The sequence below is a fragment of the Sceloporus occidentalis genome, unplaced genomic scaffold (assembly GCF_023333645.1).
Source record: "Sceloporus occidentalis isolate IW3139 unplaced genomic scaffold, rSceOcc1.0.p SCAF_43, whole genome shotgun sequence".
Lineage (NCBI taxonomy): Eukaryota > Metazoa > Chordata > Lepidosauria > Squamata > Phrynosomatidae > Sceloporus > Sceloporus occidentalis.
The window spans coordinates 3298708-3317192 of NW_028317023.1; the positions used below are offsets into that span (position 1 = coordinate 3298708).

Sequence of the window (18485 nt, forward strand, 5' to 3'; positions counted from 1 at the left end):
TTACAACACTGTCGCTCAGGGTCATGTCTTTTTGGACCAAAATATCTTTGGACCCTGAGCCCTCCATTGGTACCCTGGGACTGATGCAGATTGCTCTGGATCACCCAGAAATGGTGACTGTCAGGTGGGCATTAATGGCCACCCTGACAGCCACAACTGTATGGAGGTGCTGGGCTATCTGGTAATCCTATCATGTATAAATATGTATTCTGTCTTCCATAAACTGAGTTCTATTTGTACCCTACATTAAGTCTCGGCTAATGCTTGGGGGAATAAAAAGGGTTAATTCCTTGAGCAATTGAGCTTTCAGTAGTAAGGAAGATCTTTACAGGGGAGCAACTCAGTCTGAGTACAGGTCTCCGTCTCATTTACTATGCCGGAATATGCTTAGAAGAACCTAGAGGTCTCTGTTGAAAGCGTATTGCTGTTGAAAGTCTGAGCTGAAACGCTTCTCTCCTCTACGTGAGCTTTTACTACCGTTAAACTTTTCTAACTGGACTGCGCATTCTATCTACTCGGGGTGAGTGTGACTCGGTACTGTAGCATCTTAAGCAAAGCAAAAAATGGATAATACGTCATAAATGGTGATTGAGCTGGACCCGCTATGAAGTATTCTGGTGCTTTGCAGGGGTTTCCATAAACATTCATGGTTGGCTATTTCTGCCTAATGTGCAACACTGCAAAAATAAACCGCATCTTGTAAACTGTGCCACACAACTTCGTCCCATACAATGGATAACTCTTGTGCTATGTAACTGATGTTTACTATAGTAGTCTTCTAGTTCAACTGGGTTCAATATGGGTTTTTGGTTATTCTCCCCCTCCTACATTAACTGATCATAAAACAAAGCCCCACCAATGCTTAATTACTACTTTATCCTACACACCATTGTGGTAATCCTATAAACATTCACAAGCAGCATGGCATTTTTTACCAGCCCTGCTGGATATTGGTATGTTCTTGCTTTGCTACTTCATTAGAGCCTTCAAGTATCACCCCAGGTTATTTGCAGAAATTAAAAGAATCTGCTGTAACCTTTTGTAAGTTTATTTCATATGTACCCATGTAGGGACCACATTAAAGTGCTAAGACTCAAATATTTGGAAAGATGAGTATGTGACACCCAAATCAATTGTGTGCTCTAGCAAATCTTTCATTTTTTTTTTTTGTAAATAACATTTTTATTCGGATTCTTAGACAAAAGAATGAAAATACATACATCTAGTGTCCGCAGTCGAAAAAGGAAAATGATCCCATGAAATGCTGCGGAATATGTACAGAGGAATCCATAATAAGATACAATGATATAGAAAGAAACAAGCAAAGATACAATGGATCCATATCAAATAAAGGCGAGTGAGCCAGCAGGCTGGTGCGTTATGTTGTCATGAAATCAGTACAGAGTGAAAAATGATGAATCCGAATTAAATCCTTTTTTAGTTTTTCTAAACAGAAAAAACAAACAAACAAACCGCAAACTAGATGCCCAAAGGGGCTAACAAAATAATTTAAAAAAAAAAAAACTAACAGTGGAAATACAGAATGACTCATGTGAAGGCCACTCATGTGTTAAAACTCATGGCAAAATAAAGAAACCAAGTGAGGTGTAGAATCGTCATATTACAATGCAGTGCGAGGAACCACTCAAATAACCCGGCGAGATTTGGTCAAGAAACAATGCATGGCATAGTGGGAGACGGCGTCTGAGGAAAGTATGTCAAATATGAGAGCGCGGTCAACCCCTACAGCAGGACCACTCACGATGAGTGTAGGAGCCATTGAACATGCTGATGTAAGTAAAAAGAGTAAATACAAAGGTATTACAAAACATAAAAAGGTATTACAAAACATAAAAAAGTTGGGCGGGACTGTAAGCAATAAACACAGTAATGGACATAATGTAAATAAATGCGTGAATCAGTCATCAAGGGAAACGGTATCACGATTATTGAGCCAGGGAGACCAAATTTTTTGATATAGTTCACAGGAAAGAGGATTGATGTGACATCTTTTCTAAGGAGCAGTGCCTATCCAAAACAGTCAAAACCTCAGATAGAAGTGGAGGGGTGGCAGATTTCCACGAGCGTGCAATACATAACTTTACAGCTATAAAAAAGTGGACGACCAATTTACGGACAGGACTAGGGGGGGTCTCAGGGAACATATGTAGTAGTGCAGTTTCCGGGAGAGGGTCTAATCTAATATGAAGTAGGGAACTGATAATGGAAAATATCTTCCTCCACAATGGAATTATTACAGGACAAGACCACCACATGTGTAACATTGTGCCATCTTGGCCACAACCTCTCCAACATGATCTGGAGTAACCAGTGACCATAAAGGAAAGGCGGACCGGCGTCAGGTACCAACGACAGCTAAGTTTTTTGTGGAGTTCCAGATGGTTTAAACAATGGGAAACACCCTGCATCATTGATTCAGCTTCTAACCAGGATTCTAGAGGAAACGTGGTCTGCAACTCCCTCTCCCAGGCCTGCATGTGAGATAATTTAGTGCTAGTAAACCTGGAAAGCAAAAGGGAGTACCAACATGAAATTGCTCCCTTAATATTCAGAGCCGACTTAAATAGTTTTAAGATCGGGTGTAGAATAAGGGGAGATGGAGTCACTGGGGTGACCGTGGTGTGAAGTGCATGACGGATTTGTAAGTACTTGAAAAAATCATGATGTGAAATGTGTGTGCAAGTAAGATGGCTGAAAGGAGCTAAAGTACTACCTTGATATAGGTCACCCAAGGTCTTTAGTGTTGGGCGAAGCCAGTTGCGTAAAGTGAAATTAGGAATGAGAAGTTCCAATGCTACTAAAGGCGTAAAAGAAAAAAAACGAGCGCGGGAAGGAAAACGTCGGAGGGTTTTCGTCCAAATGGTCAACATATAGGCAGTCGTGGGAGGTAAGTCCGGGAGAGGAGGGTGATATGTGCGTTTTGTCCATAGGAGTTGAGAGACTGTATAGGGCGAGAGGATAGCATCCTAATGTGTAACCCAAACAGGAGAGTTGGAAGTGGAATGAAACATTAAGGCCTGAGATAATATACAGGCCTCATGATAAGATAATATATGCGGGATACCGAGGCCACCTTGAAGCCTAGGGACAAAACGGGTTCGGTTAGCGATCCGTGATTTACCCTTGATTTTAGTGAAAGTAACAAAATAAGTTTGTATGGAATGTAACAGCATCGGGGGAGGAGCAACAGGCACTGTACGTAGAACATATAATAGCTTAGGAAGAGCAGACATCTTAAGGGCGTTGATTCGCCCCAACCAAGAGAGTTCAAACTGACTCCAACGGAAAATATCAGATTTAATTTGTTTCCATATGGAAACAATATTGACCTCATTGAGCAAGTGGATATTTTTAGGCAATTTAATTCCCAAATAGGTGAGATAAGAGTCCCTCCAATCAAAATGATATTGTGAAATGAGTTGTGTAGTGTGTGCGTGCGTCATATTAAGGCAGATTGCTTGCGTTTTAGCAATATTAATTTTATGATAAGATATTTTGGCATACGTGTCAAACTGATGGAGGAGAGCAGGTAAAGATGTAGTAGGTGAAGTGATGGAGGCTAAAATGTCGTCTGCAAATAAACCTAAAGTGCAGACAGAGTCTGCCGAGATAGGGAAACCTTTGATAGAGGGGTCAGAACGGATGCTTTCCGCTAGGGGTTCAAGCGCAAGTGCATAGAGAAGAGGGGACAGGGGGCATCCCTGACGTGTACCATTCGTGATTTGGACAGGGGAAGAGAGAAAACCCATCATTGAGATACAAGCAGTAGGATTGGAGTACAGGGCAAAAACAGCTTGAACAAAAAGGGGGGGGAGGCCGAATTTAATAAGGGTCGCTTTTAAATAGTGCCAATGAAGCCTATCAAAGGCTTTCTCAGCGTCAAAGGAGACTAATAAAGTAGGATATTTGCGTTTTGTCGCTGCCCAGAGAAGATTAATAAATTTACGGGTGTTGTCTGATGATTGCCTGCCCAAGACAAAGCCCACCTGATCCGGATGAAGCAAGGAGGGGAGAAGGGGAGCTAGTCTATTGGCAAGTAGTTTGGCATATATCTTGACATCACAATTGAGGAGGGAAATTGGTCTGTAATTGGAGCAAGAGTCGGTTGGTTTGCCAGGCTTGGGTATCGTAATCACATGGGCTCGTAAGTTCTCAGGTGGAATAGTGCCTGAAGTCATATAGGAACGGAATAAGGCTAACAAATAAGGACCTAATGTGGGGAGAAAAGTTTTGTAATAAGAAGAAGTGAAACCATCAGGGCCTGGTGCCGAGTGGGTTTTTAGTTGGGCCACCGCTCTCTCAATTTCCCTCAATTCGATGGGAGCATTAATACTATCGGCAACCTCAGGGGAGATAGTCGGTAAGCGAATGGAAGTTAAGTAGGAGTTAATTTCTGAGGTAGATGGGTGGTGAGTCGAGGTGTCGGAACGGATATTGTATAGTTTGGCATAAAAATCCGCAAAGACTTCGACCATAGCGGAAGGGTTGGAGATCAGGCGTCCCATGTGGTCTTTTAAGTGAGAAGGTCTAGAGGAAGCCACTGTAAGTCTTAATTTTCTAGCTAAGAGTGTGTCCGCTTTGTTGCCTTTGGCATAAAAGCGATGTTTCAACTTCATCAACATGTAAGATGTGCGTTGGGAATCATGATCCGCAAGTTGCTGACGGGTACGTTTAATCTCTTTTATGAGAGAATCTGTGGTGTTAAGTTTGTTAAGTATCTCTAAATCATATAATTTATATAGTAAGGTTTCACGGGAGAAAGTATATTGTTTTTTAGCATGAGCCGAAAGGCTTATTAGGCGCCCGCGTATAACGGCTTTATGTGCATTCCAAATTGTCTCAATGGGCACGTCATCTGAATGATTGTCATGGAAGTATTGAGATAGGTCAGATTGGAGTTGCGTTTTATGAGTGGAAGATTGCAAGAGAGTGTCATTTAGTCGCCATGTCCCCCTGCCCGAGGTTGGGTGAGCTATCTTAATACTGAGCAGGACCGGAGCATGATCCGACCAAGATATTACACCGATTTGGCAAGAAAGAACCTTTTGAAGAGATAGTTTATCTAAAAAAAAATAGTCCAAACGGGAGTACGATTTATGTGGGGAGGAGAAGAAGGTATAATCTCTCTCCCCCGGGTAAAGGACCCTCCAAGCGTCAAACAACATGTGAGAATGAAGTAGGGCAGTCAAGTCAGAACTCGTTTTAAGGACGTGGTTCGTGTGGGAAGCCTGTCGTGTCGTCGAAGTGTCCAGGGACAAATCAAGAGGGGAGTTAAGGTCACCGCAAAGAATTAACTGGCCCTTTTTGTAACGATCTAATTTCTCTAAAAAAGAGCGGAAAAAGGAGGATTGACAAGTATTCGGAGCATAAAAAGAGGCTAAAGTATATATCAAAGAATTAATTGTGCAAATGAGGATGAGGTATCGTCCCCGCGGATCAGCAAGTTTGTGGTGAAGAGTAAATGCTAAGCTCTTGGAGAGCAAGATCGATACTCCAGCTGTCTTAGTGGCAGCCGTTGAGTGGTATTGCCAGGTAAACGTTTTAGAGTAGAGAGTGGGAGAATGTGGACCTTTTTTTAAGTGGGTTTCCTGAGCACATATAATGTCAGCCTTAGAGGCTTTGGCCTCCTCCCATAGCATTTTACATTTGTGGGGAGAATTAAGCCCCTTAACATTCAAAGAAAGCAAGTTAAGTGTAGCCATGGTGAGTGGAAGAGGAAATATAAGTGCACAAAATTAAATCCAGTGGATAGCCTGCACCCGCGGGGAGACACCACACCTCAGAGCAAGTTTCAACACTGGGCAGTCGAGCCCTATGTAAGAAGAAGGCATAATGAGTCATGAAATAATAAAATGGAGGTAAATGGTATTTAAAACAGAAAACAAACAACAAACGAGAACAATGAAACCATATAGAAGCGGTCATGTGCTAAATCAGTAGATAGCACAACGGGGATACGTGGAGAGCTAGAGTGGAACAGGAGATGCTCTGGGAGAGCGACCGCCAAATCCAGAAATAATAATAATAAACCGTGGAGTAAAAAAAACAAAAAAACAAAAAAAAAAACATATAAAATAAAGGCAGATACGACTTAGCTGATTAGGACTACCAGTCCAAACGGAGACTAAGATGAGGAGGACAAATGCAGCGGAGATTCAGGTCTTCAATTGAATTCTCGGCGAAGTTTCTTTGGTGAAGACGAGCGGTTCCGGGTGGTGTCGGCGTGTGGAGATGACGGCGGATGGTCGGTAGTAAGGCCCCAGGTATGTAGGATATGCATGCCTTCCTCAGGCGTAGAGATTGTAGTTGTTGAGCCCTCCATGGAAACGTAGAGACGTACCGGGTAGCCCCATCTGTACGGGATCTGATGAGAGCGAAGAAGTGCCGTGATCGGTGAAAACAGTCATCTGCGTTGTAGTGTGAGTTGGGATAAATCGGTGAGGAGCTGCACATCACGGAAGCGCGGAGGTAAGTCAGGTTTGCGGCGGGCCGCCTGCATAATTTGTTCTTTAATATCAAAATAATGAACTCTGGTAAGAACATCGCGCGGCACGTTAGCCTTAACCGATTGTGGTCTGGCGACCCTGTGGAGGCGGTCCAGTCGAATCTCCTGAGTCTCGTCAGTCCCCAAGAGGACTGTAAAGAGTTGTTGAATATAGGCAGGCAGGTCAGCTTGAGATATATCTTCTGGGATGCCTCTGAGCCGGATATTGTTGCGGCGGGACCTATCTTCAAGGTCCATAATTTTGGTTCGGAGAAATTCCAATTCTGTGCGGACGGTAGAAGATTCTTCAGTAAGGGTATTATGTGCGTCCGCAAAGTCATCCATACGTCTTTCAAGCTGGTCAGTGCGCTCACCAATGGCGTCAACATCGTGACGGAGAGAAGTGATAATATCTTGCAGATCTTGTTTCAACTGCATCCTCATGTCTTGCAAAAGCGATCACATCGTATGCGAGGTAAGTTGTTGCTCAGGATGATCATCGAGCAAAGCCAGCGGTGAGGCTTGACGTGGAGACGAAGCGTCAGAACGCGGCACAGATGGTAAGCCAGTGGAGGCATCTGAGTCATCGTCAGGCGCACGAGGTAGGCCCGAGTCTGGAGGGAGAACTTTCTTCCGAGATTTCGGCTCGAAATAACCCGGCATAATAGATGATTTGCGCGAACGGGAGGTAGCCATATCGTAGGGAACACAAAAACTTGTAAGATGTGGAAATATCACCAAGGATTGATGCAGATGGCGTGCAGTAAAGATCTGGATCAGCAGAGCTCTCTCCCCCTGCGTCTGCTCAGGTCGCCATGCAGGCCACGCCCCCCTTTCATTTTTTTAATCACATAAACCTAGACAAACATTACTCAAGGAGCATTTTCTTTGCTTTCTCCAGAAGAAACCTATTTTTGCAGCATATGCTACAAATAAGGCACAATTTAACACGATTAAAGAATTCATTCTGTTTGGTCATACAGCAGCAGTAGGAATTGTTTCTATTGCTGATTTCAGTTATAAATCGTTTTAGGAGTAGCGGTACCTTTTAACGTCAGGGCTCTAAAGAACTTTTGTGTTTAATAAAGAACAATGTTAATTCTATGAATCTCATCTGAATACGTGAATCATTTTGTGAAATGGCCTCCAGGTTCAAGACAAATACCCAGGCAACAAATACAAGAAGAAGCGGAATCATAGGAGCAGCTAGCATTCCATAGTGTTCTAGTATGTTAAACACTTCATAGGACTCTTCTGTAAAACACTCCAACATAACCAATGTTACCAAATGAAATGCAAACTGTACTACACGAATTGGCAAGTTCGCATTGAAGCCACAGCCACTATTTCAATTCCATGTTTTGTATCAGATCTTTTACTTGTGTACGGTAATTTCTCTGCATTTTTGCAATCTGCGCAGACTGTTCATGAAGCCAGTCTGGCATTTATCCCACACTACTTTTCATAAGCCGTGATTTATGTTGCTGTTGTGAGAAGCATTTGTCATACCATGCATTAGGCATGGCATGATGACATGACTTGGAAGACAAATGCTTCCAAACATTTTCACTAGGTTCCTAAAGAGGGAAGGGTTGTATATGTTTCTTCGTTTGTTTTTTTTAATCTCCCCCAAGAAATGTACATAAAGGGAGTAGCACCTTACAAATCGAGACATGTACTCCCTATCATCAGCCCTGCTTTTCTGTAAGACAGCATGGACCGGGTCTGAAGGTGCCGCTGGTCTCCCAGAAATGTGGAAAACAAGAAGCTACTTTGGTTCAGTAACTCTTTTACGCACCTAAAGCCTTCAGATGTATCTCAACCTACGCCTAGGGCACCGGTGTTTACTTGCAAAACTCCTTACCAATCTTTGTTACGGTAACTTAAAGAATAAATGTTAGGTAAGAAAAAGGAATCATTTAGTTCGATAATTAAAACATTTCAGGTGTTTTATCTACTGAGGAGCAGTCTTATTTTTCTTCTTTCTACGTTTTTTCTTTGCGCAGCTTTCTTGTTGAGTCGTCTGAACCTTTTTTTCCTTCTGCCGTGGGATACTGGGATTGTTTACTAACCCACACTCTGTATTCTCTTCCTCTTCATTTTTTTCTTCTTTAGGGCAACTTCTTTCTCTTGTCATCAAGATGGGGCTGCAAACGTACCAAAGAAATATTTCAACAGCGCTTCAGTTTCTCTCACCCATGTGCCTTTTTTTTTTTTTTTTTTTTTTTGTGTGTATATAACTATTGGACACACATTTAATTAGGACTATAACCAAACGGTTTATATATGCCTGTCTAATTGGATGCTTCAGAAACAAGGTCACCAACCTTTCATTTTGTTTGGGATTGCGCTCAAAAACAGCTACAAAGAAGCCATTTGTGAGAGTGTCTGACATTGACGCACGAAGACAGCATCTGGAGTCTGGGAAGGTGTCCAATCCTCGTAATGGCCACAAAGGGAGAGCATTGACCAATCTGCAAGAGAATAAAAAGGAACCAGGCAACATCTCATTCTAGATGCACTTGACAAATGCAGCAAGCTACCTAATAATCTCTTACTCCAACATTCTACACTAAACATTTGATTATATATATATATATATATATATATATATATATATATATATATATATATTTAACCGTTTCATTATTTTTTATTTTTTTTTCCAAATTTTAACATCAGGTCATCTGGAGCCCATGTTATATTTGGGACATCTTTGAAGCCAGCAAATTCAATTTACCCCCATCAACCTCATTACTTTTGAAAACTAGAATTCCCAGGGTATTTAAATGCTGCTATTTTAACATTTTCTGTGCCAGGAGTTTTGGGAAGATACAGTGACAATTTTAGGACTTTTGTGGAACTGGATGCTTCCCCTTATGATGGTGACATCACTGGAGCATTGCTTTTAAATGTTACTAAATGTGTGTTAATCAACCTGCAGGAGGAGCTCAGAGGTCTCAGGATGGTCTTGACCCCAACACTTTTTTTGTGATGTTGCTGAATGCTGTGATATTTAAGAATTGCAGCAGCGCCGGCTGAACGAAGAAAGTGATCTTTGATCTAATTCTAAGCTTGTTTAAACCCATAACACGCCAGGCACGTAAATGGTCTCAAACTGCATGCATTTCCATGACATGCCTGGCGCGTCAGTTGTTGTCAAGGAGTTAAAACACCAGAAAGCTTTCCGCACCTCCGCTTTCTACTCAAGAGATTCAGATAGATAATAAAGTCGTTCCTGATGTTCATACAGAACATGCGTATCATTTCTTCATAAAAGGGGTATTCTGCACAAAGCCTTACCATCTATCAGCTGGCATTGGTATTTCTTTATCTCTTTTTCTCATGCTATATGTTACATATTTTAGCCATGTTGTGTTGTTTAACAAGAGAGACAAGTTCTCAAGAGTTTCCTACCTGAAATCTGGGTTTTGTTCGAGGGTGCTCCACACTACATCTTCATTTTCCTGTCGGTGGACAGAGCAAGTCGAGTACACAACACGCTGCACGGATGGAAAACGAAGGGCATGGGACACAGCACGGCACTGGAATCTTGAAAGAGCCTGCAGACGCATAACCTGATCGGGCTCTGCCTCATCAGTAAGCAACCTCACCAAGTCTGGCATCCCTGGCAAGTGAGATTTACGACAAATCACAAAGCTGTCTCATGAAGTTCCCAAACTAAAGATGTCAGTGCAAACTGTTACAATAACGGTCGTGTTTAGATTCAACAGAGAACTCAATCAAGGAACACATTATATATATTTGGAGCAAAAAAATCGTCCTTGAGGACCAAGGACGTATCCCCCTACGTCATGGGGTTACAGCATGAGTAATTAGTGGCCCTGAGCTATCAGATCCAATGTGACAGTGCTCTAATTGAGCACAGTTACGTTCTACAGGGATTCATACCTACTGATCACACAATGTGTGGTTCCCCTGAGCGAACAGAGATCATAAAAGAACAGGGCCATAAAAGAATCTAACAGACAGCAGTGTAGAAAGAGAAAATAATGTAATAGAAAAAGTTAATATATTATAAAAACACACACACACACAAAAACATGAAAATTGCTTTTGTTGTGTACTGTAAAAGTTAATGGGGTTAACGACCAAAACACTAAGGTCTGTAATTTTGCACACTTTATTAACAGATGCATTTTTACACCTTAACCTTGATAGGGCTGCAGGCATTCAGGTGATTGAATATATATAAAAAAAAAAAAAAAAAAAAAAAAGAAAACATAGTACTGTATTTTCAGACAAGTGGTAATTCTCCTTGTTTACCTGATCCACTACACGATGGGTCTACAAGGATGTGGCTCACTTTCTGAAATTTGGGGTCATCTGGATTGACTGTAAGGAAGTCCTGATTGGCTAGTTCCTGGCATGTTACCCCAGCTCGTAGCAGAAGCGTGCTCATTGTGGCTAAACGTTTGGTGTCCAAGTCAAAGGCAAACACCTTCCTATAAATACGAATGGAACAGGTCAGAGGACTTTCTAGCAATGCACCAACTAAAAAGATAATTTCTTGTTCTAACAATGATTGGAAAAACGAGAGAGAGGCAGAGGGCATCTATTTCAAGTTTACATCATTGTAACAACTGGAATTTTATGCAACCTGGCATAATCTTGCTGACACATAGGTCTCATTATATGACAACCTCACTATGCATTGTAATGGGCTATCCCTGTAAACTTTCTCCTGTAAGGCTTCTGACCTGGTCCTGAATAAAGCAAAAGTTCAATCAATGAGAGTAGAGGGGATGATTTTCCACAGGACAAATGCCCCAAAAACATAATTACCCTGTGAAAAGTGTTATCAATTATCGGAGTGAACTAACATTTATTGACTTGACTTTCTGACCTACAACCCCATGTTATTCTGCATCGCACAAAATCAAGAAGCAGCACAGTATAATACAATTGGAACAGCACCAAATTTGGAACTAAAACGTTGTGTGTCACAGATCATTCCATCAATATGGTGTGCTGCGATGCTTACCCCTTGTTCTGTAAAAAGGAAGCCAGCTGGCTTGTCTTATTCCCAGGAGCAGCACAGGCATCAATTACAAAAGAACCCACTGGAGGAGCCAGAAGTAAAGCTGGGAGGCAGCTTGCCTACGGAAAATGGAACCACTTCATAAGTATGTAATGCTTTATGGGGATTTGCTCAACATTTGGGGAAAGCTCACTTTGTCCTGCAGTATAAGGTGGCCCGCTGTATATAAGGAGTCATTATGGAAGTCTGTGTCCGGAGGAAATGCCAGTAGATCTGGAACATGAAGGTCCTGCAGGAACTTCTTCCCTGGTTTCCGCCAAAGTTCTTTAAGCTCTTCTATACTACAACATAAAAGATTGTTTCCTAATAGTGACATCAGCAATTTAAACTGTAACTAAGACCACATTAATAAAATAGTTACCTGCGTGCTTTGCCTAGGTAGGTGTAGCCTTGACGCTTAAAATAAGCAACAACATCAGAGATGCAAGTCTTCAGCGTGTTGACACGGACGTAACGTGGCACCACAGCACCTGAAATCACATGGATGTTAAATGAATCAGGCATCAACTAATATTGGATGCACTGTAGCCCATAACACGTACCGACAGCCGCACCGCCTGCAGGAGTCACCAGATCCTTGTCGCTGCTGACCTTCTTTTTCACTTTCAGACGTGCAAGTTCTGCCCTCAACCTGGTCCGGTGTGCGAGGACAACCGCTTTCAACCGGCCCCCACACTGCACTCCCTTTCCAAATAGTAAGTCATAAACCACCACCTTAGGGGGCAAAAGACAGGATTTGGGATGTGCTTGACCTGTAGAACATTTTGCTCTGCCAATGACAGCATGCAATTTATAGCGATGTACAACAAGCATGCACACAGGATCTTTTAGAGGTAAATACTTTTGTCAAAAAATAACTATATTCTGGGAACCAATACATCAACTATTTACACAAAAATATTTTACGCCAGAATGTTATAGTTTCATGTAGCTGAACCTCTACATGGCTTACTTCTACTTTGAGTATCAGACATGCGGACACCCATTAAGTGGTTAATTCCCTACTGTCAAGGCTGCAACGTGCTAAAGGTTTACACATTTCAGGTAAGCTTGCTGGGATAGGCATGAGGTTGTCCTAAACCCAGAACCAAGGGCCAGGCAAGGTTTGAGGTTTTGCAACCAGGCAAATTCTTTACTTGTACGGGTCTTACTGACACGTTACACCCTAATAAATATTTATAGCATGCAGTTCACAGCATCATTAATAGGATGTATGGAGCTCAAAAAGTTAATCTTATGACATCACAACAATAGTGTGTATGTATGATGGGAGAGAGGGAGGGAGAAACCTTTAGACGTATAGTATAAGAAATATTGTTGCCCTGCTTACCTTGGCCAGGTTGGGGGTCATCTTCACTTGCCCTCCCAGAAAGCCTGAGCTGGTGATAATTTCCTCCAGTATGGCAGAGTAGCGGAGGGTCTCACAGAGCAGTGCGTACAGCTGCCGGACATTCTGAAGACCCCAAAAGAATATATCAATAGCAGAGGTGGCAAAAAAAAAAACGTATTCCTCAAATATATATATAGGCGGGATTATCTGTTAATTCTCCACACCTATTATTATCATGAATATGAATGCATACTGCGAGCGGAAGTGACATGCCGCGATTAGGACTGTATGTACACAGTAATCACTATAAAGCCATAACACACACCTTGTATTTGCTGTCATATACAAGCGTTTTCAAAGCCCCCTCCTTTCGCTGCAGTTTATCTAGGATCTTGGCCGCCACCAGGTACACCGACATCATTCCCAATAGCTGTTTCCTTTGCCCAGTCCCCACGTGTTTCGCTTCCGGGAGACAGCCGCAAAGCAGAACGCTCACGACACTATGGCCGAGCTCGTTTTACGGTGCGCGTTCTCAGCAATAAAGCGCGAGTTCCGTGTTACATGTAAGGCGAGTGTGGTACGCTTCTCGCGCTTTTATCCTGAGGGAAGAGTTTTGTTAACGATTCTGGAACGGAATTCCAGCGCGGCTAGAGAAGTGTGATTTGCGGGATACGGTATTTATCACATACACTGCAGGCTCCCGTATGTCCCATTTACCTGGCTGGAGTTCTAGAATTCATCCTATAGGGTTCACTGCAGCAAAACAAGGCGTATTTTCCGTGGGATTAGTAAAACTATATTTCCAAATTTCTGGCATGGAGGTTATCTGATCGTTTGTGTTTCTGGCAGAGGGAGATAGAGGTGATGCTGAACTTACAGCAGCTTCTAACGTCTTAGCCACTGGCTGAAGTTGGCTTCTTATTGATATACTTGGTTATTATATATATATAATATTATCAGCCCTGTCACTGGATACCGAGAAAAAGGCATATGTGACCAAATAAAAATAAATTTGAATTCTACCAGAATAAGCCAGTATCCAACCTCATTGCCAGTCCCATTAGGTATGAAACGGCTGGTCTGGTTTCCGCATCTCTGTCCCGAACTCTGTTTAAAGGCTGTGGTACAGCGGACATTTGCTCCAAGGGGTCATGTATCAAATGGATATAGAGCCAAAAGGTGATGCGCGTTAACCTAATTTGCTCTTGCCTACCCAGAATCCCCTGCAGTGATGGCAGCACCACAAGATTTCTGTGGGAAGGGCAAGTCTCAGTTTGTCTGGTGGTTGTAGATCAGTGTTTAACCCCTTCAGCCCCAAAAGGACATACCAGTACGTCCAAAAGAACGCATCCAAGAATGGTATGTCCTGCCCTTCTTGCCTGGACTCCCCCTGACAGCAGAAGCCAGCATCGATGGCTTTCCGCTGTCCGAACTCCGGAAAACTGTTACATTTTTAAATGCTGGCATTCCCTTCTGGGTAGGTCATCGGAGGACCCTGCAGGGATATCCGATCACTCCGAGGAGACACAGATGCTGTGATCTCTATGCAAGTCTGTGGGGACTTGCATAGAGATCGTGGGGAGGAGAGTGAGAAACCATGTTTCTCATCCTCCTTCCATGCGGAAACACAAAATGAAAGAAAAAAAGTGATTTAAAAATAAATAAGTTACTGAAAAAAATAAATATATATAAAAGATAAAAAAAAATCAAAAACCCTTACGCCCCATTGCACTAACACAACATCTACCCAGTATAACCCTCCTGCCCCCGTTCACAACCCCCAAACCTATTAAGCCATAACCGTAAAAATTCTACGAATAATGTACACCTTATAGTACAGGGGCGTCCAACATGCGGCCCACGAGACCTCGAGGTGCGGCCCGCGAGACCTCGAGGTGCGGCCCGCGCAAGATCGGCAGCCAGGGCAAGCGACCTTACGCAGGCCGTACCTCAAGCCCTGCTACAACAAGAGCCCTGCTACTTACCGGTGGGAGGGTCTTTTGTACTGCAAAGAGGAAGCGGAACCCAGCAGAGTTCACTTGACATCACATGACTATGCTCCAGTACTGCTTCCTCTGTGCAGTACCAGAGAACGCAGAGGGAGGCCGCGCCCCCTGCTGAAGTCTGTGAGCGGCATCGAGGAACTGCAGTGCAGGTAAGGGGGTGGGGAGGGTGTTTGAATGAGTATGCGTGATTGAGGGAATGAATCTGTGAATGAATGAGTATATGAATGAATGAGTGTGTGTGTGATATGGATGTGTAAGTGCTGGAACCTAGGCATGATGGAACTGTGATTGCTGTTAGAACTGTGGATCTGCACATCACTTACAGCCACCCTGTTCCAGCATGTACTGGCTGTCTTGGCATGATAGGAGTGTGATTGCTAACAGCAATCACAGTCCCATCATGCCTAGGTTCCAGCATTTACTGGTTGGATGTGTAAGTGCTGGAACCTAGGCATGATGGGACTGTGATTGCTGTTAGCAATCACACTCCTATCATGCCAAGTCAGCCAGTACATGCTGAAACCTAGCTAGCTGCCCCCTTGTGTATTGATGCTGCCAGAAGTATGGGGTCTGCACATCACTTACAGCCACCCTGTACCAGCATGTACTGGCTGACTTGGCATGATAGGAGTATGATTGCTAACAGCAAGCACAGTCCCATCATGCCTAGGTACCAGCATTTACTGGTTGCCTGCCTGGCTATATAATGCCAAGTCATATTGCTATATTTTTTTGTCCAATTGTGGTGTTACCTACTTTTATTAAAAATGTTAGTTTTTAGTATTATTTTTAAAGGTGGGGGGTCATTTTCGGTTTTGGCTAAGTGAACTGTGAATGTTTTGGTCCAGAAGTTTCATTTTGGTGCATCCCTAGAATAAATAGAACTATTTCATTTTAAATTATCCTGAATTTGTAGTCACAACACTTTCTAGGCCCAGAAATCAGTGAGAGGAAAAGTAAAGGTTTTGTGTCATTTACTTTATTTTAATCTGCATATTTTATTAAAGGCCATATTTTCTCACAGTAAAAAATGAGCGCGGCCCTCACACGTATACAATTCTGATGAAGTGGCCCGCTGCAGAAAAAACTTGGGACACCCCTGTTATAGTATGTTCCCTATAAGTGCTGGGAAAGTATGGAAATATATATAAATTTTGTATTTCTGAAATCAGGACACCTGAATTGATAAACTTGGAGGGGATTGTCCATCACTTGACCTCATTTTGTGAGGATTCAGAGGGAAAAATGTATAAAAAAAAATAGTTTTTTCTAATTTCTGCCAATTTTTAGTAAATTTCTCGTCCTAAATTTTCAGCTAATCTAACTATGGTATCAAAAGAAAGCTCTATCTCTCCTCAAAAAAACAATATATAGTTTACATGTTTACACTATTCGCAGGAAAGTGGAATAATCGCTGAACCAACATACCATGCAAAGATGGCAAAATTGCTCCAGGACTTGAGGTACCAAAAACCCCTGGGACTGAAGGGGTTAATAATCCCTCTGCTGCCCCCTCTATATAATACAAGTAAATTTGTCTTGAGCCAAGTCCGATTTTCAATGAAAAGATGGCACCAAAATACAGATTAATGTGTTTTAATGAGAAGTTCTGAATACATAATCTAGTATTTCCTTTATGAAGACCACCTTGACTATTTTCATTGTTTTTCATCTTTACCTTTTCAAGCTGCAATACTGGAAGTGATCAGTAGGGTGCAGTAAAGGATTTTACAGACTGAGGTCGTTAATTTATGTTCTTTGTACCTCCATAATACTATAGATACAAAATAATCAAAAGTAGAGATATCTCATAGATTTTGCTAAACGGGTGGTCCTGGAGGTGTTTAAATTCATACACTTTGCTGTATGATTAATCAAAACAAAAAGAAAGTTTAGAAATATACGATTGGAAAATATTTCTATATTTACTTTTATAATATACATCACATAGTATTTATACTAACTTTTTGCAGACTACAATATAATATTAACCTAGAAAATGCTTGTTGTTTACAATATCCTTACAATTAAGAGTCAGATCAAAACATCTGATAGCAGGCTTATTAGACTATTTGTCTGGACAATGATCCGCAATGCAGAGTCGATTCCACAGAAACGTAGTGCAGGTGAACAAGGAACAATCGTAGTCAAGTTCTGAAGACATCAGAATACAGGGATATGGCAGGAACGAAGGCCAGTGTCAAGCAGAGGTCTGGTGCCAGTTCAGGATCCAATGGCAGCAGTAAAATAGGACAAGATAACTCATAGGTAAGGCAAGGGCCTTGAAATCGGTGGAGGACAGAACAAGGCAATACCAAACAACACCCAAAGACTAAGGATAGCTCTTGCATGGGCTATAAGGAAAATGAGCATATTTAAGGGGAAGGAAGTGCACATAGAGCTGTTCCCCTGTATGAAAATAGGGCAGGTATTGCTACATGGCAGGGACCAGGCCCGGACTGGGACAAAAAATAAGCCTGGGCATTTTTAGACTGAGCAGCCCATTTTTATGAAAAAACATATATGCACATACATATACATAATACTTGGTCATTCAACATGGGAAGCCTGAAGCCACAATTTAGTACAACTAATCCTTTAAAAAAATATTAGAGTAAATAACACAATACCTTATCTTTTCCACTAAATGATTTCAGGGCCTTGAATGTTTTGTCCCCTGAAATCACTACAAATTCAGGAGGGCATTTTATCTCTGGATAAGTACAAATGAAATAGTTCCCACTGTAAATTAAGGAAACAGATAAGCAAACACACACACCAGGACAGGCTCTGCCACACTGACATCTAAACACACACACCAGGACAGTTAAAAGAAGAAGAAATGGTTCAGCACTCAACTCCCAGGAAGCTGGGAGCTAGCAGGAAAAAAGGGCAAAACAAAAACAGAAAGCTTAACAAAAATAGCAACGTTTGGCCGAAACGTTGCTTTTTTGTTTTGCTTTCTTTGAATAAAGTAACCTAAGGATTGGAAGCTGATTGGAGTGCTGGGGTTCTTTTCTGTGTTCAAACACACCAGGACAGGCTCTGCCACACCAACACCCAAACACACGCCCCAGGACAGGCTCTGCCACACTGACACCCGAACACACACACTAGGACAGGCTGTGACACACTGACACCCAGGCACACACATCAGGACATGCTCTGCCACACTGACACCCAGACACACACACCAGGACAGGCACACCGACACCCAAACACACCAGGACAGGCTCTGTCACACCGACACCCAAACACACACACCAGGGCAGGCTCTGTCACACCAACACCCATACACACACACTTTGACAGGCTCTGCTATACTGACACACACACCAGGACAGGCTCTGCCACACCGACACCCAAACACACACACAACAGGACAGGCTCTGACACCCAATCACAAACACCTGGACAGGCTTTGCCACACTGACACCCGCATCCGGAGGGTTTCCACGGACGGTTTCACTCAGCCTGCCTGTGGCATCTTTGCCCCCAAAACAGCTTGCCTGTGGCAACTTTGCCACCAAAACAGCCTGCCTGTTGCATCTTTGCCCCCCTCTTACACATCCATGCTATCAC

At 42.5% G+C, this 18485-nt stretch overlaps 1 protein-coding gene across 1 annotated transcript; it reads right to left on the bottom strand.

The window, feature by feature from the left end:
* Positions 1–6964: 6964 nt before the first annotated feature.
* LOC149289702 (28S rRNA (cytosine-C(5))-methyltransferase-like) lies at positions 6965–13315 on the bottom strand. Its single transcript, XM_089490229.1, has 10 exons — positions 13223–13315; positions 12898–13020; positions 12110–12281; positions 11929–12037; positions 11701–11848; positions 11511–11626; positions 10793–10971; positions 9923–10133; positions 8833–8979; positions 6965–7220 (listed from the first exon to the last, which is right to left on the bottom strand). Exons 1-10 carry the CDS (start codon positions 13313–13315, stop codon positions 6965–6967), a joined length of 1554 nt encoding a protein of 517 aa, XP_089346355.1.
* Between the last annotated feature and the right edge of the window lie 5170 nt (positions 13316–18485).